The 26,935-nt window shown below is 36.4% G+C and overlaps 3 protein-coding genes across 8 annotated transcripts in view; 1 reads left to right on the top strand and 2 right to left on the bottom strand.

The window, feature by feature from the left end:
* LOC117995764 (phosphatase and actin regulator 1) overlaps positions 1–14,876 on the bottom strand; it is a 58,317-nt gene extending 43,441 nt beyond the window's left edge. For 2 of the 6 annotated variants that reach the window (XM_034983761.2, XM_034983767.2), the window contains exons 1-2: positions 14,607–14,876; positions 9,107–9,211 (exon numbers count right to left, since the gene is read on the bottom strand). In XM_034983761.2, coding sequence (XP_034839652.1) covers positions 9,107–9,211; positions 14,607–14,697 — 196 coding nt within the window. In that variant the 5' untranslated portion in view covers positions 14,698–14,876. Of the gene's footprint in view, positions 1–451; positions 810–3,236; positions 3,441–4,893; positions 5,065–9,106; positions 9,212–14,606 lie in introns of those variants that run through there. The other 4 variants (XM_034983797.2, XM_034983808.2, XM_034983790.2 and 1 more) reach the window with 4 other exon arrangements.
* Positions 10,426–11,622, bottom strand: ntc (nutcracker). Its single transcript, XM_069509278.1, has one exon. The coding sequence runs from the start codon at positions 11,494–11,496 to the stop codon at positions 10,648–10,650; it is 849 nt and encodes a 282-aa protein (XP_069365379.1). The 5' UTR covers positions 11,497–11,622; the 3' UTR covers positions 10,426–10,647.
* Positions 14,877–15,357: 481 nt separating the features above from the next.
* S6k (Ribosomal protein S6 kinase) lies at positions 15,358–26,174 on the top strand. Its single transcript, XM_034983821.2, has 10 exons — positions 15,358–15,640; positions 16,093–16,133; positions 16,878–17,139; positions 18,053–18,186; positions 19,600–19,791; positions 22,430–22,520; positions 23,038–23,280; positions 23,750–23,857; positions 24,683–24,855; positions 25,794–26,174. Coding segments are annotated over exons 1-10 (1,344 nt in total). The 5' UTR covers positions 15,358–15,541; the 3' UTR covers positions 25,795–26,174.
* The last annotated feature ends 761 nt before the right edge of the window (positions 26,175–26,935 follow it).

Raw genomic sequence — 26,935 nt, 5'->3', positions numbered from 1 at the left:
GTCCAATGTTTATTTTCCAAAATGTGTTCAGTGTCCATTATTGATTAAATTTTTGGTTGGCCAGGACTTGAAACTGAAGTCTTTATGGTCTTTTATCGGACTGACAAGTTTTTACATTAAACGAATTAAGGTAGGTAGATACTTCCAAAAGTCCAGAGGAGATGACAATAACAACGTTGAGCAGAATATAAGTGGAAGGCATAGAATTATTCTCATTGACTGCATCAAATTATCATAAATTATACCGTCAATAAATTATTTACGTTACAAACGAGATTTCTCTGCATATAACAAACAACCATAGTTAGTATCTTGAAATGACAAAAAAAATTAGCTGACCTGCTGAATGCTGATATGTCAGCAGAAAGGCAAGCCACCTAGAATTGTGGGGATTATAGGGTACTAATAGTAAAAACTGAAAAATGTGTTAATCTTCAGTTTATCAACTTACCGGCAACAGCAACAGCAGCCACTTCTTTGGCCCCTACATGAAGGAAGTCTGTCAGTGATAGCGAGCTAGCAATCAGCTGCCTGCGCTCTTGGAAATCAAGATGGTCGAGGCTATTGGTCCTGGTACCGCGCACCGCTTGAGCGGGCGCGCTCAGCGACATGTCAACTACACACAGCCATGTCGCACGCACGACATCTTCGGTATTGACAACAAACACCACTTCACTGGTAAACAACACGACACAAAGACACACACGAATCAACGCAGGACGGCTATGATGATTATAATATCGTAATCATAGTACCTGCGTCGCGAGGGACGCACGGCGACGAACTGGCGCGCGGGCCGAGACGGGCGAGGCAAGGGTGGGGGCCTGCCTGCCTCTGTCGCCCCTGCATTGCATGTTGCACTCGACGCGCCTCGTTCGCCGATCCATGCCATGAGTGCCATGGTGACGGCGTACTTTAGCGAGTCGCGACTAGAGATCCCTACGCGACGTAGGTACTACGTTTCGGACTACGAGACACGAGTACAAGGAGTCACGAGGTTCTTAGTCACGATAGTTAGGTGCTTTGGCTTATTTGATAAAGTTCGCTTTTGTAGGTATCGTTGCATTGGTGATTTAACATGTGAGTATAGGACTTCGGACGTTATCTAGAGAAAAATAAATTAGGTATGTACCTACCTACCTACAAGAGAAGAACTATGGGAAAACCACATCAGCTTCATCAAAGTTCTCCTTTGAAAATATCTAAGTACGTCGATCTATTATTTTCTACCTATACCTACCTAATTCATACCACATATAGGAGAAGAAAGAATTCCACTACATCCGCCATGTTGCATAAACTACGATGTAAAGTAATGAATAAAGCCAACAATGGATTAAAATGCGACGCAGTTTGCGACTCTTGGATCATTGATATTCAGTACACATTGTGTACACCACTGTTAGGATTGTTTGCAGGTAGCGAGAATATATGAACGTGTAAAGTGCGACGAACGTTCATCGGCACCGGCTTACCGGGTTTACCTCGCGTCCACCCCCCGCGGACACCCCAGCCTCATCCCCGCATGATAATCGAGCAGGTGTATCATTTATTGTTGCATTCTTGAGTTTCTATAATCATTATTGTACCAAACACTTGGCAGCTCTAATAGTTTCTCTTTAGTGGTTTTTTTAGGGTTCCGGACATCCAATGAAAATAATAAACCTTTATAGATCATCACTACTTTGTCTGTCTGTCTATAGGATACTTTCCGTTGACCTAGAATCATGAAATTTGGCAGATAGCAATGTCTAAAAGGAAAAAATCTGAAAACCGTGAATTTGTGGTTACATCATACAAAAATATTGTCATGTTTCCACAACATAATTAGATTACTAAATCACATATAGATGGCGCTGTTCATCAGTAACTTGCAGTGTTGCACATCATCATCATCATCGTGATCAACCCATCGCCGGCTCACTACAGAGCACGGGTTTCGTCTCAGAGTGAGAAGTGTTTTGGCCATGTCTACCATGCTGGCAAAGTGCAGATTGGTAGATTGCACACATCTTTGAGAACATTATGGAGAACTCTCAGGCATGCAGGTTTCCTCACGATGTTGTTTTCACCGTTAAAGCAAGTGATATTTCATTAATTAAAACGCACATAACTCCGAAAAGTTAGAGGTGCGTGCCTGGGATTGAACCCCCGACCCCCGATTAGAAGGCGTACGTCCTAACCACTAGGCTATCACAGCATTTAAAAAAAAATTGCTGTGTTGCACATAAAACTGTTAAATATCTTGTACGATGGTACGAAACCGTTCGTGTGCGAGTCCGACTCGCACTTGACCGGTTTTTTATCAACAGTTGACACAGACGAACTGGACGAAATTATAAGCCATAAAGGTTCCTTGATTCCTTGTTTTACAACGGAACCTTAATAAAAGCAATGAAAGCATTATTTATAATCCTACACGCAGACTGTTGCAGTAAATGTTATTATGTACAAGTTACAAGTGCCTACTCATCACGTGCTTAGCCATGTAATCGGTATTCATTAGTGATCGAATGTCGTCGTCACTAAATCAGTGTTTCCGCTTTTAGAGATTTCATCCTATTTAAGGACGAAACTACTAAAATTATGTAAGGTTTAGGGTGATTCTTATATAGACAGGAATTTAGCGTTATTTTGGGTAAAATCGAACTTCAGGTGGCAAACAATTTTTTTAATCCACCCTATATTGTCAATTTTGTATTTTTTTATATTTACCAAAGGTGCCCAAAAAGACTAGAAAGAGGCAGAATGAAATATTGTTAATAATTTTTAGGAAATAGAGGTATAATAGCGTATTTTATAGGTATAAAAACTAATCAGCTGGATAGGTATTCATTATTCGTACGAGACAGCACATGAGTAGAAGATATCCGTAATAGAGGTTTGATTACACAGTTATAATTTATTTAGATTACAATTTTTGAAAACAATAACTAAACACCATCTACGTCACAAGACTTATCATTTAGGACTGTGAAATGTTATTAAAAACGAAATATGATATTGTTAAATAAATAATAACCGTGAAATATTTGATATACATTCTAAATCAGGATATTTCAAACAATTTTTATGGTTATTTGAATCGAATTTCTACAGAAACAAGGATAAACTAAAATCGTAAGTGGAAACACTGCACTAAATACATTATGATTATGGTACGCAGATATTATACAGAAATCAGAATCAGATGTTTTATAGAACTGATAGAATATTCAAAATTCCTCACAACTTACATGTCGTTGTGTCATTATCTAGCTCCCCACTCTCACTCCTAACATCATTGTCGATAGGTCTATGTCTAGATTTGGATATGTTAGCCTTGAGCACTGAATCATCCATTATGTACCACCGCGCACACATAAGCCGGCACATGAAACTTCATTTAATTAAAAAAAATTATAACTGTGTAGTCCAAATAAAACAAAACGCGATTTACAACTAAGACATTGGCACGGAGTCGGTCAAGATTAGATAACAAATTGATAACGCGACGATACTTCTATTTGCTTCTTTATAGAACAAAAATCAGTTTAAATTACATTAATAATACATGTTATGTATATTATAAAGTCAGTCATAACAGCCATAAGATAATATTCTACCTGGAAAGTTATAAAAAATTATGCAAATATTATGTCGCACCCATATATCAAAGCCGTTTAAAACTTGGCTTTCTTTGTAATAAAGCCTAGAGGTTAAGACGTCGGCCTTCTATTTTGGGAGTCGGGTATTCGATCCCGAGCACGCACTTCTAACTTTTCGAAGTTATTTGTGCTTTAAGCAAGTAAACATCACTTGTTTTATCGATGAAGGAAAACATCGCGAGGAAACCTGAATGCCTGAGAGTTCTCCATAATGTACTCAAAGGTGTGTGAAGTCTGCCAATCCGCACATGGCCAGCGTAGTGGACTATAGCCAAGCCCTTCTCATTCTGAGGGAAGACCCGTGCTCAATAATGAGCCGGCGACGTTTGATTATGATGATGATGAATTTAAATCACGATAGATGTAATAGGTACTTTAATTAGATACAATTGTAGCAAATAAGTTTAAAAAACGTATTACAGACTGAAACACTTTATTAACAGCTCAGCGGATTATGCGGATATTACTATGGCCATACGACCTTTTGTACTTTTAGATCCTGTACAATTTTTTAAATAAAATATATTAATTATATGTATTTAAAAAAAATACAAACGCACAGTTACTCAAAAATGCCCCATTTTTCGCCCAAAGTTGATAGCAATTGACTACTCCATGCATAGGATTGTGATGTTTTACCAGGGAGCTCAGAATCAGCTTAGCCTATTTAGAAGTGTGCGTTTTACCAGTAATAGTTGATACTGAATAGTAATGTAAAAGGATCAAAAGAGGTAGGTACCTATAAAAGCTATGTCAACGTGTACACGGTTTGATTGAGCGTGTAACCTTTATATTTATTAATAGACATACTTTGTCCTAGAAATTTAATCAAGCGTGTTTTCAAGCGCAAACCTAGTTAAGCATATTATATGCGGCGAAGCCTGAATAATAGTAATAGAGAATTTAAAATCCAGCATGTTATCGTGTTATCAGAATTATAATCATAAAGGATTATGGAGGTAGATACATAATGCACTTGAGTAAAATGTATTATTTATCAAATAACCTGTAAGACGAAACAGAAATATTGATTCTTAATCATCTTTAGGTTTAAACAAAGAAAAACTATATCATAGAGATAAAAAACTACTTTTGGGAATGTTACTTATTAGGATGCAAGTGATAAACCAAGAATGTTAACGTTAACACCGATAAGCAGACCTTGTCAGTAATCATGAATCAGAAAAAAATATTATTAAGAACTAGAAAAAGTTCAAGGCTCATAGGATATGCAAGGTACGCTCACCTCTTGTATATATGGGAAAATCGCCATCAGATCTACTGTGAGTAAGCATTGGTCCGTAGCACCGCCACCGCGGCCCTTCGCGCCCCCTCCGCGAACCCTCCACGTTTTATTTCACCTCCAAGCCATCAGCACGTAATTACGGCACACGGCCATACATTTAAGCCGCACTCTTGGTGTCGCGTTCACCTCGTGAAACAAGGAATAACTCTCAAATGGTGGCGCCGCGGCGGCGAAGGGACAAATGGAGGCTGCGCGGCGCACCTTATGTGCGCATCCTCACCCTACCCCATACTAGCCAGGACCCCGGGCCGAGATAAATACGAATACATAAAGCAAGCTTACACTTTTACATGAATTACAAATTATTACATTATGTTACTGATATCTTTTACAATATTCTGAAATCTACTTTTGAAAATTAAAAATATATCCTAAGGGCGTTTGTGCACTCATTCGTGTTCGCTTCGTATTCGCTTTCGTAAAAATACTATTTAACATTACATTTGTGTTTCTGTGGTGCAATAAAGTATATACATACATACATACATACATACATTCGAAGTGACCGTCATACAAAATGTACGAGCGCTTGTGTACTCATTTATTCGTGTTTACACCTACGACTCCATTCTGATTCGTATTTTAATTTTTGACAGATCTCACAGAGAATTCAAACTCACGGATCTGTATGTATTTACCTAAATACGTATCAAATGAGTACACAGCGTACGTAGGTACATTTCGTATGACAAACAGCCACTTCGAGTCGTATTTTAACGAATAGGAATAATCGTGCACAAACGCCCTAAAATTGATAATTGTTAAAAATTTATAAATTTTGTAATTATATTTCATAAGAGCCGATAAACTGTATCGTTTCACGTAAAATTAGATTACGTACCTGCTGCTGATATGTAACATAATATCATAAGCGTTACTCAGAAAAACAGGTATTTCTGAAATATTGTTAAAGAATAGGTACGGGGCTACAGGTCACGATGCGTAGATGTTTGTCTATCTAAAAAATAATGGCAAAAATCTAAAAAACTAATGGCAAAATAAATATGTAGTATTTAAGTGATTAGAGCGCGATTGCCATCGTAATATCTAATTGCTCAATATACGATCTTAACACCGGTATTTAATAATCGTTTCGAGTCTCGAAAGGAGACTGAAATAAAAACGTCATAACACCCATATGTATTTTTGCAAATTCTTTCAAGATGGCGTTCTCACTTCCTAATTCTATGTTTTCATCATACTTCGGAAGACATCGCCTAGTGGCAACTTGATGGCCATTGGCCAGCATGGCTACACAATCTCTAAATGACAGGTCTAAATATATTGTTCCATCAATGAGAATAATTATTAAATAAATTAATTAGATTTAAACTTGTATTTAGTTTAGTTGATGGTACGATTACACCTATACCGAGTAGTGAAGCGAGACAGTAAAATGTCACTCGGCCGAGACAGTGCTGTGGCTGAGAAATTGCGAAATTGCACTCGTTTAGTGTTTATACCAACCGAGTACTCGGCCGAGGACACTGACTCGCCACTGTACTCGGTAGGTGTAATCTGCCCATTACAGATTGTGTTCAACAGAGTTAGCCTCCAAGAGCGAGTCGGACTCGTACACGAAGGGTTCCGTACCATCGTATAAGAAATAACACTTTTTAATTTTACTTAACTTTAATTTAACTTTTTGACGACCTCCCTGGCGCAGTGGTGAGTGCAGTAGTCTTATCAGTGGGAGATCCCAGGTTCGATTTCCAGCAGGGGCAGTTACGAATTTAATAACTTCTAAATTCCTCTTGTCTGGTCTGATGGGAGGCTTCGGCCGTGGCTAGTTACCACCCTACCGGCAAAGCCGTGCCGCCAAGCGATTTAGCGTTCCGGTACGATGCCGTGATCGTTGGTCTATCCATTAAACCTAGATATAAATTTCGCACTAGAGGTGTCAAAAAATAATGTACCTAATAAATTTATCTACACTAATATTATAAAGAGGAAAACTTTGTTTGTTTGTTTGTTTGTTTGTACTGAATAGGCTCAAAAACTACTGGACCGATTTTAAAAATTCTTTCACCATTCGAAAGCTACATTATCCACGAGTAACATAGGCTATATTTTATTTTGGAAAAAAATAGGGTTCCGTAAGATATTTGGGTTTTTCGGACACAAGGTGTAAAAAATCAACCAGAAAAGTTACTTATTTTGCGTACGCTGCCTAAACTATAAAAGATAGAACCATAAAATGTTCTAATTAATTGTAGATCTTATAAATATCTACAAAAAAGTCCGCGACACACTATACCCATCTATGTCGAGTGAGGCACAGCAACCATTTTTTTATTTAAAAATCTTGAATTTTTTTTGGACTACATTTAAACGCGTTTATTTTACTCATGCTATTAATCCTTATCAAAATAAATGATTTCATCACTAAGAACAGTTTATGGAGATAATATTTGGTCTTTGAATGATTAAAATTGGACGTTCGGTTTTGAAATTATGGCGAAATTAAAATATTACGATTTCTGCTGCACGGCCCGTTGTATTATATAAAGAGGTAATGTCGTTAAGTTTGTTTGTAGGGGGTAATCTTTAGAACTACTGAACCGATTTTAAAAATTCTTTCACCAGTAGAAAGCTACATTATTCCTGAGTGACATAGGCTATACGGGATCTTTAAAAACCTAAATCTACGCGGGCGAAGCCGCGGGGATCAGCTAGTTAAATATATAAATGTATTCAAGATATTCGTTTTTAGATTAAAACAAAATTGAATACAAAATACAGTACGTACTAACTACTAAGTAGTGAAAATTTGAGAAAATCCTTCCTAATAAATAACTCAGGCGTTCGATCTTTGATACGCCGCGCGCGGCGCGACCGAGCGACGATATTAGAATAAATATTAGGTACAGCTGTTACAAATATCGTCGCGACTCGACGGTGAATAATTATTACATCGAATTTTCGTATTGGCCTGTTACATGTTGACTGTGATGATACGAGTATGCGGCTAGTATTTTTATCATTTTGTTTTTTCGTAATACATTTTGAATGCAATTTTATTTATTTGTGAACTTGAGTGTCGATAAATATTTAATGCGAATAATTGTAATGTAGATTAGGCAAAATAATGTAGATTAGGTACATTTTTGTGTTGTGATAGATTTGTGTCGCGCGTTAATAATACCTATTATAGTAGATTTGTTCTTTTTGGAAATACTTGCGTCATTTTATAAATCGTATGAGAAAATGTTTTTCAAAGTGTAGGTATTATCATACATTATAAGTATTATAGGTAATAGGTTAGGTACGTTTAGTAGTATTGTTCTTTTTAGAAATCATCATCATCATTTTATAATTCGTATGATAATAAATACGTAGAAATGTATGATAATAAATATAGTAGTTACCTACTAAAAAGATTTTTTTATAGGTAACTAGGTAAACTTACCTACCTATTGTATTGTAGGTACCTACTTGACATTGCTTTATCGTTCTACTTGTTTTTATTTTTACATACATAGGTAGGTACTGTAGTCCGCGACAGGTTGAGATGGCAATCGGGGTATGAAGCGGGGGTGACACCCCGCACACCCGCACGTCACCCTCGCTCGCCCGCACTGGGTTAGCACAGGGGCCGTGCGGGTGTGCGGGGCGTTCCCTCCCCGATTGCCATTTCGACCTGTCGCGAAGGTATTGGGTACCTATTAAGAGTAAAATTTAAAATTTTAATCAATCGAGTTAAATACAAGCTATACCCTAGTTCTCGACCTTATTGACGGTTATGAGAAAGTTGTTTTTTGTCATATTCTTGTTCAGTAGGTATCATTCATAGATTGTTAAAATGTTGTTCCCTATGTCAATAAGGTCGGAAATCGCTTGCACTCATTTATCTGCTTGCGCCTCACGGTGAAATGGGTGCAAGCAAATATCGACCTTATTGACGGTTATGAGAAAGTTGTTTTTTGTCATATTCTTGCTCAGTATAATTCATAGATTGCTAAAATGCTGTTTTCTGACTATGTCAATAAGTTCGAAAATCGCTTGCACCCATTTTTTTGCTTGCGCCTCACGGTTCAAGCAATTTTTTTTTTGTAACAAAATAAGTAAATATTATTTAAGCATTGTACTTATTTAGTTTTTAATAAGCATTATATAGAAACGAGTAAGTTGTTTGATTGAGAAATACACTTACTTATGTCACCATTAGTAGCTGCAGAATCAAACGGTATTGACAAATGCCGTGCACCTTTAGCGAGGGACTGTTGTGTACCAAGAATTAATTTTTCTCCACTGTCACCTATTAAAAATGGAGTGCATTAATTTTTCGTTTTGTAATAATATGTGTATGAAGTATGTACATGTCGAAGGTAGGTACATAATGTCTGTTTTATAATTATTTTCAGGAAATTGGTGGATTTATCATTGCAACCAATGAGTTAAGTTGTAATTCTACCATATCATTATTATACATCGATGTATATTATAGTTCTTGTTCAAAGTCACTTATAACAAAACTGAAGGCAGAAAACTTCAAGCACATTGTCACATAACGGACTGTATACATAATAATACAACAACAAACAACGACAAAGGATAGAAAGAAAAGTCTCTCATGAAAGGAATTCAAGAACCAAATTACAACGATGTTTTCTCCACTGAATTGACATTGGCAGAATTATTGCGGACAACAAAACCGCAGTACATAGAGCCATAGACAAGAAAAGAAGAAGATAATAATAGGCTTCGATAAAACGCTTCAATAAGCACCAACAATAAAATGAAAAATAATTTAATTTCTTACATAATATATCTTTTGGAGCTGGTGCCAAATGTTAGTTCCTAGGTAGGTATAATGTGTAAAAAATTACTCCTTACGAGTCATTTTAACTTTATAGGTCAACTGTCATGTCAAAAGTACGGTTCATCTTAAAACAAGGTCTAAAATCGTACTTTTCACATGAAAAAAGTTAAAATGGTGCGTGAGGAGTCATTTTTTACGGCTTATACATTTCTATTCTATTCTATTCTATTCTATTCTATTCTAGTCACACGAACCATCTACTTTCATATTTTTTGCTAATTCTGGTGTACACATCTCTAAATATATTGCTATCCTTTTCACAATGCTTAGTGCGAAAAAGGATAGCATTTGATTCTGAGCTGTCACTTGGTTTAAAGATTTTGTGCTACACAATTAGCCACAATGCATACTTAAAGTCACTTCATTTAAATATAATATGCATGACTAGCTGATGCCTGCGAGTTTGTCTAGATGGATTTAGGTTTTTAAAAATCTTGTTGGAAAGTCACTCTCTGGGTCTTTAACTAGGTATTCATGTAAAATATCATGTCAATCTGGTGCAGTGTAATTGAAGGACAAACTAACAAACAAACACTTTCACATTTATGATATTAGTAGTGAATAGTGTTGAGCATGTTGCATCTTCTAGTGAGTTCATTACTTAAAATAACCAGGCTAAGATCCTATTTGGTATAAATAAAATACCGGTGTAGGTACTCATGATGAATATATTTTGTTAAGTAATTATTTTTTACACAACTGTTTCATTATTTTAAGATAAATGAGTATTCTAAAAATAAAAAATATGAACCTGTAATTCTATTGTTTGTTTATTTAAACTGCAAGATTAACAGATATTATAATTATTATAAACTGGAATAAAGCAAGTACAAATTGGACAAATTATGAAACAGTGATAAAAACTTAACGAACTACAAATTATTATAACGATAATCAAAAGACAAATAGTAATAATCAGAAACATTTATTACATCATGCAATGTGCTTATTGAGCACCTGGCTCTACGTAGTTTTTCTTGATGCGAAATATACATGCTTCTATATAAAGTTTTGTATTCTTGACAATCTGTTAATACCGTACTTGAGAAATCCCTAAGAAATAATTTATGCCAAAAACATTCATTAATTAATATTAAACTTAATTTTTTACATGTTTTACCAACATTTATGATATTGGATACAGGCAAGTACAACAATATATTGAATAATAATTCTTCAGGTAAGCCCACAAAACTTGCACTGGAATAGCCATAATAGTTCAGTAATGTGCTTTTTAGTGGGGTAATTATTCTGGTTTTAAATGTGTCCGATAGATCTTTTAAGTCATGAAACATCATTGGAATGGTTGAAGCCTCCAGGTCCACAACATAACGGTTCACAGGAAAACATACTGAATACACTTCTGGATTGATGTCACTAATAACCACATTTATCAGACTAGAGTTTCCAAGTGGGCACAGCACTAATTTAATTAAAGTGTCCCTAAAACCACCCAAAACAAAAGTTAATTCATATACCCCTGTAGAGATTTTCCATTTGGATAAATGTTTGTTATCAATGAGTTGCAAACATTGGGACTCTGCTATGTTGTCGGCCATCAGGTAAAACCCATTTTCCGATAGCAAAACAATAAGCAAAACGAGAAAAACATCTGTTTGGTTTAAATTTGTCGATTTTCCGTCAATTGAAATTCGTTTTAAAATATCTTGAAGAACAGAAGGAACTTTCTCTTGGGTACTTTCAGCCAGCGCCAAATTCATTGTGGGGCATGATAAACACGATAAAAGAGTGAATTTTTATTTGTTATAAACAATTTATTAGGTATTTGAGGTTGTTAAACTTATATAGCACGTTGACAGTTGACAGTGATAGTTAATTTAGCAATTTGGCAGTGTCATTAGTGTTGCCAGATTGCTAAGAGACAAAATCTGTATTTCCAACGTATATTTTACGTATAAAATCTTTTACAGATTTTATACGTAAAATAATATTCGCATAAAATCTGTATAAAATGCTGCAGCATTCTTGAGTTTTTGGCGGTCGCGGACATTTATCACTACAACTAATATTATAAAAATTGAGTGAAAGTGATTGTTTTTAGGGTTCCGTACCTCATGTGGGGTATCATATGAAAGGGCCTTTACCTGTACATTCTAAAACAGATTTTTATTTCTTTTTATGCATAGTAGTTTATGATTTATCGTTCAAAATGTCGAAAAAATAGGACTGTAGTTCGCAAACCCAACATCTAAATCTACTATTAACCTAAATCCATGTGAAGAAAATCACAGGCATAGTTCACTTTAAATATACTTATGGTCTTTTAGTCTATTAGATCATAATATGCAATGACCAGCATGCATATCACCATCATCATTTGAGCCTCAATAGCTCAACCGGTATAGGAGTGGACTGAAAACCGAAAGGTCGACGGTTCAAACCCCGCCCGTTGCACTATTGTCGTACCTACTCCTAGCACAAGCCTGACGCTTAATTGGAGGGGAAAGGGGAATATTAGTCATTTAACATGGCTAATATTCTTTAAAAAAAAAAAAAAAAAAAATCATGATCAACCCATCACCGGCTCACTACAGAACACGGGTCTCTTCTTAGAGAGAAGGGTTTTGGCCATAGTCTACCACGCTGGCCAGGTGCGGATTGGTAGACTTCACACACTTTTGAAAACGTCATTATGAAGAACTCTCAGGCATGCAGGTTTCCTCACGATGTTTTCCTTCACCGCTAAAGCAAGTGATTACTTTAAACACACATAACTACGATTAGAAGGCAGACGTCCTGACCACTAGGCTATAACAGCTTTTTTAGCTCATTTAGCAGTCCCATTTGGAAGTCTATATTAACAGTGCCTGCTAGACCTATGCATAACCTATGTCAAGCAGAAGAGCAGAGAACAAAGAGATGGAAAGAATAGGGTGCTCAACCAGTGATTACACATTGTAAGGTATATCATAACATATTGCATGCTAATAGGCAGAATTTGGCTGTACCTTTATGTTTTTGTAACATCTTCACTGTTTACCCATATTCACAATAAAGAAATTTGAATTGAATTGAATTGATTTTGTCTTGATGTCTATGTCACCTGTACAAGATTTAGTACCTAGTTGGCTTAATCAGTCCAGCTTCTCAGTATTAAAACAATCTCTATCCATGTATAATGCAAGTGTGTTTATTTTTTGGTTTATTGGTTTGTTCTTCAATCATGTTGCAATGGATTGATGTGATTTTTTGCATGATTGCTTGATGCTGATGCTTGGTGATGATGACATAAGCTACTTTTTCACCGGAACACTGAATAGTTTCCAGGGGATTTTAAAAGCCTAAATCCCCACTGACAAAGTCACAGGCAAAAGCTAGTCAGTACCCTTATTATAAATGTGAAAGTGTGTTTGTTTGTTGGTTTGTCCTTCAATCACGTCGCAATGGTGCAACGGGTTGACGTGATTTTTTGCATGGTTATAGTGACATAGGCAACTTTTTATTCCGGAAAGTTAAAGAGTTCCCACAGGATTTTTAAAAACCTAATTCCATGCGGACGAAGTCGCGGGCATCAGCTAGTCAGTGATAAAAATGATATTTTACTTAATATGAACTAATTTTTTTTTAATTGACACTTCTGAAATAAATACTTAAAACTTAATTTTAACTGTTACTTCAGAAAAATCAACCTATTATACAATTGATATTGTACTTCATGATCTGTTCACGATACTTATTATGTTTGGGCCCATTTGACCTGGTTTATTTATAGGGGCTGTATTTGCAGTTTTTGGGGGATTTGTTCATTGATATCCTTGGACAAGTGGATCAGCAAAATCTTGAATATTTAATTTATGGTGTAAATAAAAAGTTGGTCAAGTGTGAGTTGGAATCACTCACGAAGGGTTACGTACTTGCATTATACAAGAAATAACAGTATTTAATTTTTTGTGATGTAACCACTAACTCACAGTTTACGGATTTACTTGTGCTAAAAGATATTGCTACCTGCCAAATTTCATGATCCTAGGTCAACGGGACTAGAATAGGTTACTCTATAGCTATTGATTCCCTTGATGGGTCTTGGCAGACTCAACAGACAGACAACAAAGTGAGCCTACAAGGATACCTTTTTACCTTGTATTTATCTGGAAAACCCTAAAAAAGGATTGAATATTACGCAATACCTAAATTACAATTTACAGTTAATCTCAATAATATTGTAGTCCAGTTGATTAAAATTAAATTGTTTGTTAATTCCATTTTGTTAATACTCATAAGTTATAGAAAAAGCTAGATCTAGGAACTGACAAGTGACATCATGTACAATTTATTGAGAATATGGATAAATATTAACAAAGGACACAATTCTTAAATAATAACAAAGGAGAAACAAGAGAAGTTCTAAATTACATTATTTTTACAACTTTGTGTCCGATATATATGTATACCTACAGCAGATACAATTATTTGTGCTTTTTACATTTTATTTGTTGTATTAACTGTAAAACTCAAAATTGTATTTAAAATAAGCATAGATTACCTTATGCATTAAGATCAAAAACCTGCACCCTGTATACCTAGACAATTTTTATAATAATATAAATAATAATAATAATAAGTATTTTTTTTTTTTTTTCTTCCAGTTACTTTATTTTTGTTGTTCCTGTTATTTTAATAAGTAATAAGTGTGAGCATGGTATTAGATTGTAACCATAAACATCAGAAGAATGACGCAAAGTAAGTACCTATATTATTTTCTTCTATGTGATCCCTAGACCACAGTTAACAGTTTTCAAGTTAAGGTTATGCGATAAATGTCATAAATAAGTTACAAGACAACTGGATATTTAGATGAACTTCTACTTACCAATGTTTCCACTGCTATTTTGTTTCTTATTGCCTTTTAGGGAGCCATCCAAGTTGTGATTACTCAAACTTTTGTCGCTGTCACTAGCCATTGAGATTTCATTTATAACAATATTGAATAAAGTGCCATTTTTACAAATAGGTACTTTTAAAATTTGTAATTAAAAGTTCACTTATACTTTAATAAGATACAAAAGTAATAAAATGCACTATTTTATCAATTTTGTAATATAATTTAACATGTTTACACCCTTAACTTCAAAAACGGAAAAACTGTCATCCAACTGTCATAGAACTTTAGAACCTTTAGAACACAGAATGCATTTCACATGTATACTATCTCTATGATTTCACAAGTAAGATAATCTGCCTGAGCGAGAGGGACTGAGGGGGCCATGCTAGTTGCAGATCTGGACATATCTGTGGATTACATACTCTTTGGCCAAAGAGTATGTAATCCAATCCTTGGATGAAATGATCCAATCTCAGTCCTGAATCCATGTAATCACTCCAAAAACTTGCATGTACCTACTCATAGATAATCATGTACGGTGTACTACGTAGTAGTGGTAGTAGTACTTCCAAATTCTTTGGTACTTACTACTAAAATACGTACCTATCAATCACTATGCTGTTCCTGTCATATTGATGAATGCTGATGCCATAGATTATCTACTATATTGATGCTGATATCCTACAGACCTACACGTAGTGATTATATACTCTTTGATATCCTATATGTTATTGGTCTGTGTTGCTGAGCATTTGACTTGTTTGATCCTAGCGTAAATTTTGTCTTAATATTCACGCGTAAAGTTCGATAAACTGAATTTATTAAAAAGTGGTCTTTAGGATAACACTAAAACTTAGCTAATATATTTTGTGTTTTTGACATTGCATTGCAAGTGCATTAATTGCTAATGTGATTTTATTGAAATGTCATCGTATATGGCAGGTGTTTTCGATTTAGATTTAGATGTGGATACAGTTACAGTGGGAGATTCTGATGAGGACGATATAATAGAAGTAGATGAGGTATCTATCTAATGCAATCTCTCATAAACATAAACCTTCTCTGTTACCTAACCTAAAATCTGCGTAGATAAACTCAAGGGTAAACTTCCATGTAGGTTTACTTATAAGTAACACTTTGTGCAATTACCTAACTTGAATAGATCGTTTTTTACTCAGTATCGTATATTTATGTTTAAAATGTACGACAAATATTTGATGAATGATTTGAGCTCAGATTATAATTAGTACCTAGTAAATTCAATACCACCCATAGATGTAATTAACCATATTGTACAATATTAAAGGCCTAGAATAAACATTGTACCTAACAAAAACATTTATTTTTACAACCTATTGAATATTTTCTATGATGTGTGGCTTTTACCTATTATTCTGCTTTTCCACTAGTTGTGTTAATATAGTTAGTATTTTACTTAGTTAAAGTTTTACCTTAAATTATTTTTTTTACACAGGTTGATTATGATCCTGAACTTCATGTCCATAGTATTGTAGAGTAAGTACAATATTACTTATCAATATTACTTTAAAATGTAACAGTAGTCTGATTATTCATTGGTGCAGATCAGTGGTGGGTGAACCAAGTAGATTTCAAACCTTACGTAATGGGACTATTGCTGTGCACATGTAACCTTCATGGTAAATTGAAGAGCAAAGAGCAATATTTGTCATAGTTATGGTGATAATACCACCTTCTTCCTCTTAATGGGCCATCTCCTTACAGATAAAGTTTGGGAATCATTGCACTGATGACAGTTTTTAAGCCACAATATCCTTCTGCAGCTAGGCCTCCTGCTTGCCATTTTTTATTGTACGATAAGTTCAAGGAGTTCATATTTATCCATTACCTATCACATATTCAAAATATTCTAGCTTGCTCTTCTTAATGAATGTCAGTCTTTCTGTAACCTTTCCTATTCTCTGTAACACAGTGCTATTTTCAATTCCGTCTTTTCTAGAAGAAATCCAAAACATCAAATTCATTAACTTAAAGATTGGCAATTGAAAAATTGTTTCTTAATCCTAATATTCCAAAATATCTACTTCTTTTTAGGCATCAGTCTTGGCAGACTGGAAATGGTAATCATTTCAGCTGTGGCCTGTTGACAATGTCCCAACTCCTCTCAGATGTTTGCCTTTTTTTAGCACACTTGTAGAATGGTATTTCTATTCCGCGAGCCAAAGTATACTCTTTAAAAAAATGTAACTTAAATTATTTACTATGGTCATTTTATTTTAGATCTGAAGGTTCTGAGACCATACAGCTATCTGAGGATAATGTAAATCCAGGACAATGCAAAAGACTCGGCCCTCAAGATTTTGAACTGAGAAAAGTTTTAGGAAAAGGTGGATATGGAAAAGTATTCCAAGTTCGTAAGATTACAGGTCAAGACGCAGGAGCACATTTTGCTATGAAAGTTTTAAAGAAAGCTTCCATTGTTCGCAATCAAAAAGATACTGCTCATACTAAAGCTGAAAGAAATATTTTGGAAGCAGTTAAGGTAGAGTTTTCATATTATGATACAAATAGCTGTTTTTAAAAATGGAATCATTACAAGTTGTATAGTATGCAACAGGTTGTGATGGCATTGGAGTATGCCCCGCACACCTGCACGTCACCTGCGCTCGCCCGCACCAGGTTGGGCTTCCCTCCCTGATTGCCATCTCGACCTGTGGCTACTATAGTTATTTAGTATTCTGCATAGCTTCTCTTTCCATAAAAAGTTCCATACCTCAAAAGGAAAAAAGGAACCCTTATAAGACCACTTTGTTGTATGTTTGTCTGTCTGTCAAGAAAACCTATAGGGTACTTCCCGTTGACCTAGAATCATGAAATTTGGTAGGTAGGTCTTATAGCACAAGTAAAGGTATAAATCCGACAACCGTCAATAAATTTGTGGTTACATCACAAAAAAAAATTAAAATGTGTTCATGAACAATGCTTTCAATTCTGTCAAAGTAAGATAACTATACCAAGTGGGGTATCATATGAAAGGGCTTTTACCTGTACATTCTAATTCTAAAACAGTTCATAAGACAGATTCTTATTTATTTTTATGCATACGTTTTCGATTTATCGTGCAAAATGTCCAAAAAAATACCCAAGTGCGGAACCCTCAGTGTGCGAGTCTGACTCGCACTTGGCGGGTTTTCTTTCTTATTGGAAGAAAGAAAGACGAAAATAAATTTATTCAATGGTAGTGTATATGGTATGATGATAATTATTGTGAATTAAGTATAAAGAAATCCATCTAGGAGTTCCATCTGAGAATTTCTGTGGTGTGCGCTGCGTAAATAGTTACATGAAAACAATGTATAGTGGAATAGTTCCTCTCCCATGCAGGCCAGGGTGGTTGCTAGACTTTCAATAAAAACACTTAATTTCTTATACCTTAACATTGTTTTTATTTTCAGCATCCATTCATAGTTGAATTAGTATACGCTTTTCAAACTGGTGGTAAATTATATTTAATTTTAGAATATTTAAGTGGTGGAGAGTTATTTATGCACCTTGAGAGAGAGGGTATATTCCTAGAGGATACAGCATGGTGAGTATGATAAAGGATAAAAATATCCTACATTGCTATAGTAATACATACATCAGTTTACTGCAAGAACTCAAAATTGTTGTAGAATATCTGTGAGCTACAGTTTATAACATTTATGAACAGCTGAGTTCAGCCCCCTAATTGTGTAAGAATAACCATTTCATGGCTATCGCAATCGTCAAGAAATTCTGCCCTTTGAGTGGTTGATTCGCTGTTTACATTTTTTCACAGCCAATCAAAGGGCAGAATTCTTGACGATTGCGATAGCCATGAAATGGTTATTCTTACACAATCAGGGGGCTGATTTTAATTTAGTTTGTAACCATGGATGGGGCTGGCAGGTCACCTATATAAAAACATATAAACTTGACAATATAGAACTACAAATATGAACTTTCACAAAGTAACCATGGATGGGGCTGGCAGGCATATAAAAACAAATAAACTTGACAATATAGAACTACAAATATGAACTTTCACAAAGTAACCATGGATGGGGCTGGCAGGCAGTGGCGTGCAGGTCATAGAGGCATAAATGCACTGCTTACCCCAGTTGTCATAACTCAATGCATATTTTTCATTATAACCTGCCAGTAAATAGGGTCCTACCTAACTAATGCCTACCCTGGCTTCAAACACTGTGCACGCCACTGCTGGCAGGTCACCTATATAAAAACAAATAAACTTGACAATATAGAACTACAAATATGAACTTTCACAAAGTAACCATGGATGGGGCTGGCAGGTCACCTATATAAAAACATATAAACTTGACAATATAGAACTACAAATATGAACTTTCACAAAGTGTTCTAAATATAGAAATTCCTGCAGTAAGCTGACAAATAATTAAAGCAGGGACATATTTACAGTTTTACAATGCACCGTTTCACTGTACAATAGTTATATTGTTGTTGGTGTTTCTGGGAAGGTTTCTGACATTGTACTGTAGATAGACCAGAATCTCATGAAATGAAATTCCAAATTTAACAGCACTGTACTCCGTGAACACCCTATGTACATAGTACTCTGTGGTGAATATTAATAATTCACCACAATTCATTTCACTACAGTGCACTATGTACACAGGATACTCCTAAAGTACAGCACTTCTAACTGAAATCCCACTTATATTTATGTATATATATTATTTATATAAATCACACTTCTCCACCACCGTCTGTGGAGATTCTGGTCCACCTATATCAATGCAATGTAACCAGCATGCATTGCAATGTGGCCTGCAAGCCACATTTCAATGCATGCTGGGCATCAGCTAGTAAAAATCTTGGTGAAACAAACTTTTGTACAGAGATAGCTTGCACCCCGGAGACAGCATAAGTTACTTTTTATCCTGGAAAATCAATAGAGTTCTCACAGGATTTTTAAAAACCTAAGTCAAATTTGTTTCAGCTTCTACTTGTCAGAAATTATTTTGGCGTTGGAGCATTTACACAGTTTAGGCATAATTTATCGTGATCTTAAACCTGAAAATGTGCTACTAGATGCACAAGGACATGTAAAACTAACAGATTTCGGGCTATGTAAGGAACATATTCAGGAAGGTATTGTTACACACACATTTTGTGGAACAATTGAGTACATGTAAGTAACCATTCTTTCTTACTAAAATGTATTTACCCATGTATAATTAGACATTATTATTATTATTATTATTTATTATTATACCATAATGTGCACTGTCCTTACAGGGTAGTCCTAATGCGACAGTGCACTCTAATCTATCTTATACCTATTAACAATTATACTTAAAATTTAAAAATAAATTATTTACAACGATAATAAAATTATTAATCTACTACTTAACGGCTATCTTATGAATAACTAATAATCCACATTGCTATCCTTGTGAGCTCAGTCAGAGAGCAACAAAAAATATCTATTCTTTCGACTATTAAGTTAAGGGTGCGGAGTGCGCGCGTCAGCGGCGCCTGCCTGAGCAAGTTGGTACGCCCGTACGGCACGGCCAGCAGCGGCGGCCGGCGTCTCCGCTCCACGTACCTCTCCGGGGCACACAGACTAACCTGCGCCAATATGTCTGCATCGCAAACCTTCCCTCTCAATATCTTGAAGATATATGTAACGAGCGCAAGTTCCCTCCTTACCCTCAGCTCGTTATATCCTACCATCCCTAGAACAAACAATGTTGGGTACATTAGAGGATAATATGGATATACCCCATACAGCCTCATATACAAGTACCTGACAAACTTGTTCTGTACCCTCTCCAACATCATACAATATTTGGTTTCATGAGGAGCCCAGATGACTGCATTACCTTCTAATTGGCTTCTTACAAGCGCATTGTATAAGGCAACGACAGCCTTCATATTACTAAAACCGCGAACCGTGCGAAGTATAAAGCCTAAATTTCGATATGCTTTTTACAGCATTTAATTATATGAGAACGAAACGTTAGCTCAGTGTTCAGACTAACCCCCAAGTCCCTTACCTCTACAACCCTCGACATTGGCATCCCGTTGATTTTATATTGATTTAGGATTGGAGCATGTGAACGAGAAAAACTGATGACTGCACACTTTGAGATATTGAACTGCAAGAGGTTATCCTCGCTCCATCTTACCACTCTGTCGATATCCCTCTGCAGCCTTGCACAGTCAGCCTTTTCGGTCACTCCTACAGAGAGCTTGAGGTCGTCCGCAAATAGCAAGCATTTTGCTTCCCTGACTACTCTCGGCAGATCATTTATCATTATGATAAACTGCAAAGGTCCCAAGTTGCTGCCCTGACTTACCCCGGATCTTGTGCAATACGGTTGGGACTTATGCCCTCTGTATTCGACATATTGTTGCCTGTCCCTCATGTAACTGGCAAAAAAATATAATAAATGTGGGGTGAACCCGACGCCTGCTAACTTTTTAAGCAAGACATCATTATCGACTAGATCGAAGGCTTTTCGAAAATCGAAGTAAGCAGCATCAGTCTGGCTCCCCCTGTCAACCGCTGGCACAACACTGGACATGTAGCTAAGGAGATTGCTAGTCGTGCTCCTTGCCGGGCGGAACCCATGCTGAGCGTCCGAGAGCTGCGCGCTTACCTGCTTGTATATGCTCTTGTGAATAGCCGACTCCAAAACTTTTGCAGGAGTCGACAACACGGCGACTGGCCTATATCCGTCCAACTGTGTCCCAGATCCTCCTTTCGGTACTGGAACAACCCGAGTTATCTTCCAAGTGTCGGGAAACACGGCTGCATTCAGACACTGGTTATATATATACAGTAACGGTTCCGCTAGCACTGACCGGCAATCTCTAAGAATGTAAGGAGGTATACCATCCGGCCCCGCAGACTTCCTGGGCTTAAGTTGTTTAAGCGCCTGTCTCACTTCATCAATAGACAGACGGTCCAGGTGGACACGCGCCGCTCCATTCTCTCCTCCCGCTGCCGCTATCGCCGCGCTCACATTCAGATCGGCTCGCTCTGTCCTATAGACTGACTGAAAATAGTTCGCAAACTCGAAAGCGCATTGCTCAGCACTTAACAAGACCCCATCTTTTAAAATTTTTTGGCGGACCTCTAGAACCTCTTTTCGACTTAGTGTAATTCCAGAACGACAATGGGTCCCTAGAGAGCTCATTTTGAGCCCGCTGCTCATAGTCTTCTTGCGCACGAGCTATCATGCGTTTTACGTTTGCCCTACACTGAGCGAACGCTTCGTAATCGTTGGACGATTTGCTCGCCTTATATCGTCGGTGAAGGAAGACATATTGTCTGAAAAACCACAATCACATCTAATTGAAATATTGTGAACAAACGGAGGAAATATGCTGATTATATTTTGGATATTTTTTTGCGATGAGACATCACTTTACCTGGGGCCGACTGCCGCAGTTTGGCAGCTACAGTGTGACGAACACTATTGACTGAAATGCATTGTTGCAGCAAGAAACCATAAATTCACCCAATTGATTGTGGGTTAGAATGTTTTTCAGAAAATGTCCAATTTTATCTTTGTGAACACACAAATTATTTATAGATAGTTATAGTCCGCGACTGGTTGAGATGGCAATCGGGGTATGAGGCGGGGGGACGCCCCGCACTGGGTTAGCGCGGGGGGTGCGTGGGGCGTTACCGCCCCGATTGCCATCTCGACCTGACCTGTCGCGTACCTATTAACTCTTTTATGACTTAAAAAGATGCGGGCCACACATTTATAGACGTTTCTAAAGGTAAGCTCTTAACTATTTCGTCAATTTGACAGGGCACCTGAAATTTTGACCAGAAGTGGGCACGGTAAAGCTGTAGACTGGTGGAGCCTGGGCGCGCTGATGTACGATATGTTGATTGGCCAGGTATGTTGTCTAAGGCTGTGCAAATCAGTCATTTCTCCAGATGAGTGATAAATTCAACTACAGTAGCCGGCAAGAAATATTGCACATCAACCTTTAGAAAGAGATATCGGTTTTGTAGAGCGTTTTCTCTGTCGTTGAGACCGACGAAACGTCACATAGGTATGAGTGACAGAGACAACGCTCTACAAAGCCGAAAACTCTTTCTAAAGAGTTTTCGGTATATGTGCAGTAATGTAATGTAGTGGTGCTGGCTAATGTAGTGATATGCCCCAAATCTAAGCATTATATCGAATCTCATCATTAGACTTATTACTAAATATAAGGCACTTGTCCTACTACCTATGAGGATTAGCTATCAACTATACATAGGATTCATAATTTTTTCCTAATTGTTGTATTTTTCACTGTCACATCCGCCATATTGAATCGGGCATGACGTCATCATATAACTTCCTGTTACCTAAATCAACTGCTACCATTATTTTGTGCTCAACCAATGTTTTCGTTTACTTTTTAGCCACCATTCACTGGAGACAATCGTACAAAAACAATCGAGAAAATACTGAAAGGAAAACTAATGTTACCGGCCTACCTCACACACGACGCTCGGGAGCTGATCCGGCGTCTAATGAAACGTTCCGAAACTCAACGCTTGGGCGCCACGGGCGCGGCGGCCGTCCGCGGACACGCGTTTTTTAAGCACGTCCATTGGGACGATGTCTTCGCCCGTCGACTGGAACCTCCTATTAAGCCACGACTGGTAGTTGATTGATTACTATAAGATTTTTTTAAGCCACAAGTCGCATCTTATAAGACTTCACTACAACTTGACCCCTGCCGTCATATTGGCACCATTGCTTTGTTTGCTTTATTCCTTAGAACTTAGGGTTTATTATTCTATGATTTGATGTAGTACCAACGTAACGTCCGGGGACAAGTTATAGTAAAGGGCTGTAAGCTGAACGGATTTGGATGAAATTTGGAATGGAGATAGATTATATCCAGGGTGGATTAACACATAAGCTACTTTTTATTTCGGAAAATCAAAGAGTTCCTGCGGGATTTTGAAAAATGTAAATCCACACGGATGAAGTCGTGGGCATCAGCTAGTAATATATTAATAAGTCATAACTTCGTACCTATTTTGTTTTACTTTATGGGTCTAGATAGTAGACACCTGAAATAAATACATGAAACTGAATGCTAACTTCATATTTTTTATTTTTTAGACAAGCGAAGATGATGTTTCCCAATTTGATACAAGATTTACTCTACAAACACCAATCGACTCACCCGATGAGTCCACACTAAGCGAAAGCGCTAACTTAATGTTCCAGGTAATGTACTGGTGCTTTAAGAATTTATTCTGTTTAAACGCCAAGTTCGGTTAGTTGTAAGATACAACTTTAGCTTCGAGTCTAAAGATCGAAACACAACGCACAGATTCCAACGTCCGGTTTCCACCTAAGCGGAGTGGAGAGATCTGTTCAGTCGACCAACCAGATTCTTAAAAGATGACGTGATAATCTTTTCTCATCTATTTACATATAAAAAGAAAAACTGACTGTCTGACTGATCTATCAGCACACAGCTCAAACTACTGGACGAATCAGGCTGGGCATGTAGATAGCTATTAAGATGTAGACTTCTGCTAAGGATTTGTGAAAATAACACCCCTAAAGGGGTAAAACAGGGGTTTGAGAATTGTGTAGTCCACGCAGACGAAGTCGCGGACATAAGTTAGTCAGCTATAATTTGATTGGTCGACTCAACACATCTCATATCCGATCCGCTTATGTGGAAACCGGGCCTATAAGTTGTAATATTAGGAACTGTACGAACTTATTCAAACAGTCTAACTATAGTAATGAAACCTGCAGATCTCGAGATTTTAAAAGTATCTGCATTATATAACACAACAAATACCTATCACTGCAGAAAAGCAAGTATTAAGAGTTAATGATATTAAACTTATTTTGTGGTTTAACGACAATGGAACTGGGTCGAAATATCGATGTCTCAAAATCATCAATACAATTATTCAAAAGGCAATAATAATTGTCAGAAATGTTCTATGCTTTGTCGTTCACAGATTCAGACCTGTCATTTTTAGTATGAAGAGAGTGTACAACAGAATTGGGCACATTGTACTGTTAATTTAGGGCTTCACATACGTCGCGCCGTCGGTAATGGACGAGATCCACAAGCCGCGCGTGATCACGGCGCGCTCGCCACGGCGCCCGCGCGTGCTGCCACACGGCGCCTTCGCCCAGCCCGCCGCCGCGCACGCACACCCACAGGAAGACCTCATGGATGTACAAGGTTTACCTATATAGTGAGTAACACTACCCTTATTATGTCTTTTCACTTCTTGACTATCATAATGAATGAATGAAAACCTGTTTAAAGCTCCTCGTTAATACCTTCAAGACTGCCATGGTAATCAATCAAGAAAGCAGTAAGTCGGATTTTTCGATTTTTAGGGTTCATACCTCAAAAGAAAAAAAGGAATCCTAATAGGATCACTTCATTGTCTGTCTGGCTATCGTGTCTGTTAAGAAAACTATAGGGTGCTTCCTGTTGACCTAGAATCATGATAATGTAATTTGGCAGGTAGGAAGCTCTTATGGCTCTGGTTTTTTTAATGTTAATAATCAGGTTAAGGTTGCTAAGTAGACAGAACAAATATTTGTTAACTTTACCTATCGATAACCAATATAATTTTTTTTTTTAATACTACTAAATGTAATAGATCAAAAATCCTAATTGAGTACCCACTGAATGCGATGCTATGCCAATGTTGGCAAAAAGTTTAACGGTTAAAAAGTTAATCGCGATTAACGATTAAAATTAATCGTAATAGGAATTTTCATGATTTCGTAATTAATTTTAATCGTTAATTGTTAATCGCGATGGACATTTTGGAAATCTTAAGTGCCAAGAATAGACCACATTTTTCAACTGTCTTGTAATTTTTTTCTTGTTTTAAAAACTTACCTTTAATCTGTCAAAAATCATCAACAACTAATGATTTAATTTATTAATCGCAATTAACTCATTCACGATTAATTTAATCTGGTTAAAATTAATCAAATCAACTAATGCCAACAACACTGAATTGTTTGCTACAAACGGTAGATTCAATTTGACTGTTCAACTTCAGATGAAAAGTCTATTTGGAAGAAAGTTTTCATCTCATTGTAATTTGTAATAGAATGCATCTTCCATTTGATTTAAAAAACAATTTAATAATGATAATTGTTTTCTTTGCAGGTCTAGAATAATTGATATAGTTGACCATTTTATACAAAGAATGAACTCAACTACAAGTGCTGCCCATCTATTATGTCCGTAAAATAATGGTACTGTTTTATACAACTATTATTAATGTACATTTTATACAAGTTACCGTTTAGTTTTAATGTTTTGGTAGGAATTAATAAAACGTGTATTAAATTGTTCTAACCCAACTATATGACAGAATAAGAATAATAATAATTTACAATATACCTTGTTACCATGCTTCATGAATTGAATTAAAAGGTCATTTTTATTTTGTATAGTGGAGTTTAATTTAACATTTTTTCTTAATCAACCGCTTATAACATTGTTAATGTAATTTAGTTAAATAAACTTATTTTTTTCTTTATATCAGTTTATTAGTTTTACTTTTATTTATTGCCCAGCTTTTAAACCTTTCTATCTAAACCTAATATATATTTTAATTTCATTTATTCAAGTTTTTATTTATTTATTCAGCTGGCTGCTGGATGTGCTATCACTTGGCAGAAACAATGCATTAGCTATACAGTCAAGGTAAAAACATGAGTAGTTATGCGTTGTATATCCTTGGTTGATTCACAATGTGGTACTGTAGGCTAATTTTTTATATTAGGTGGGTAGGTACCTAAATGAATATTGAGCAAGTCGGTCACCTCATGTTAAGTGATTATGTACTGCCGCCCATGTATATTTGGTACCGCGTATGTGTTACCATCTGCACAGGAATTTGTGGATCCACCCCTTGAATAGCCTCATCTTGAAGTCTAGGAGAAAAACTGCTGATGAGAATTTATACTACAATTTGCAATTATCAAAAGATATAAAGTGATAAAATGTGTGGATACTTGCATATATGAAATAAATTCATAGAAATACTGCTAACTGACCAAGCAAAGTAGTCTCCAAGTATACTTTGGTGAATTAACATTTGTCTGTCTGTGATCCCACTACCATAGACAGAAGATAGAATCTACCAGAGCCAGACTCCAGATGAAACTTTATTGGTTGAAAGGAAAAAGCTGAACAGCTGGAATAAACTTCTATAACAAAACACTGACAAACTGATACAAACAAATGCACAAAGCTATTGTGTAAAATAAATCATGAACATGCAAAATGTCAAAAATATTTTA

This window comes from Maniola hyperantus, chromosome 3, assembly GCF_902806685.2.
Source record: "Maniola hyperantus chromosome 3, iAphHyp1.2, whole genome shotgun sequence".
In the NCBI taxonomy this organism is placed as follows: Eukaryota; Metazoa; Arthropoda; class Insecta; order Lepidoptera; family Nymphalidae; genus Maniola; species Maniola hyperantus.
This window is presented reverse-complemented; position numbering and strand designations above follow the sequence as displayed.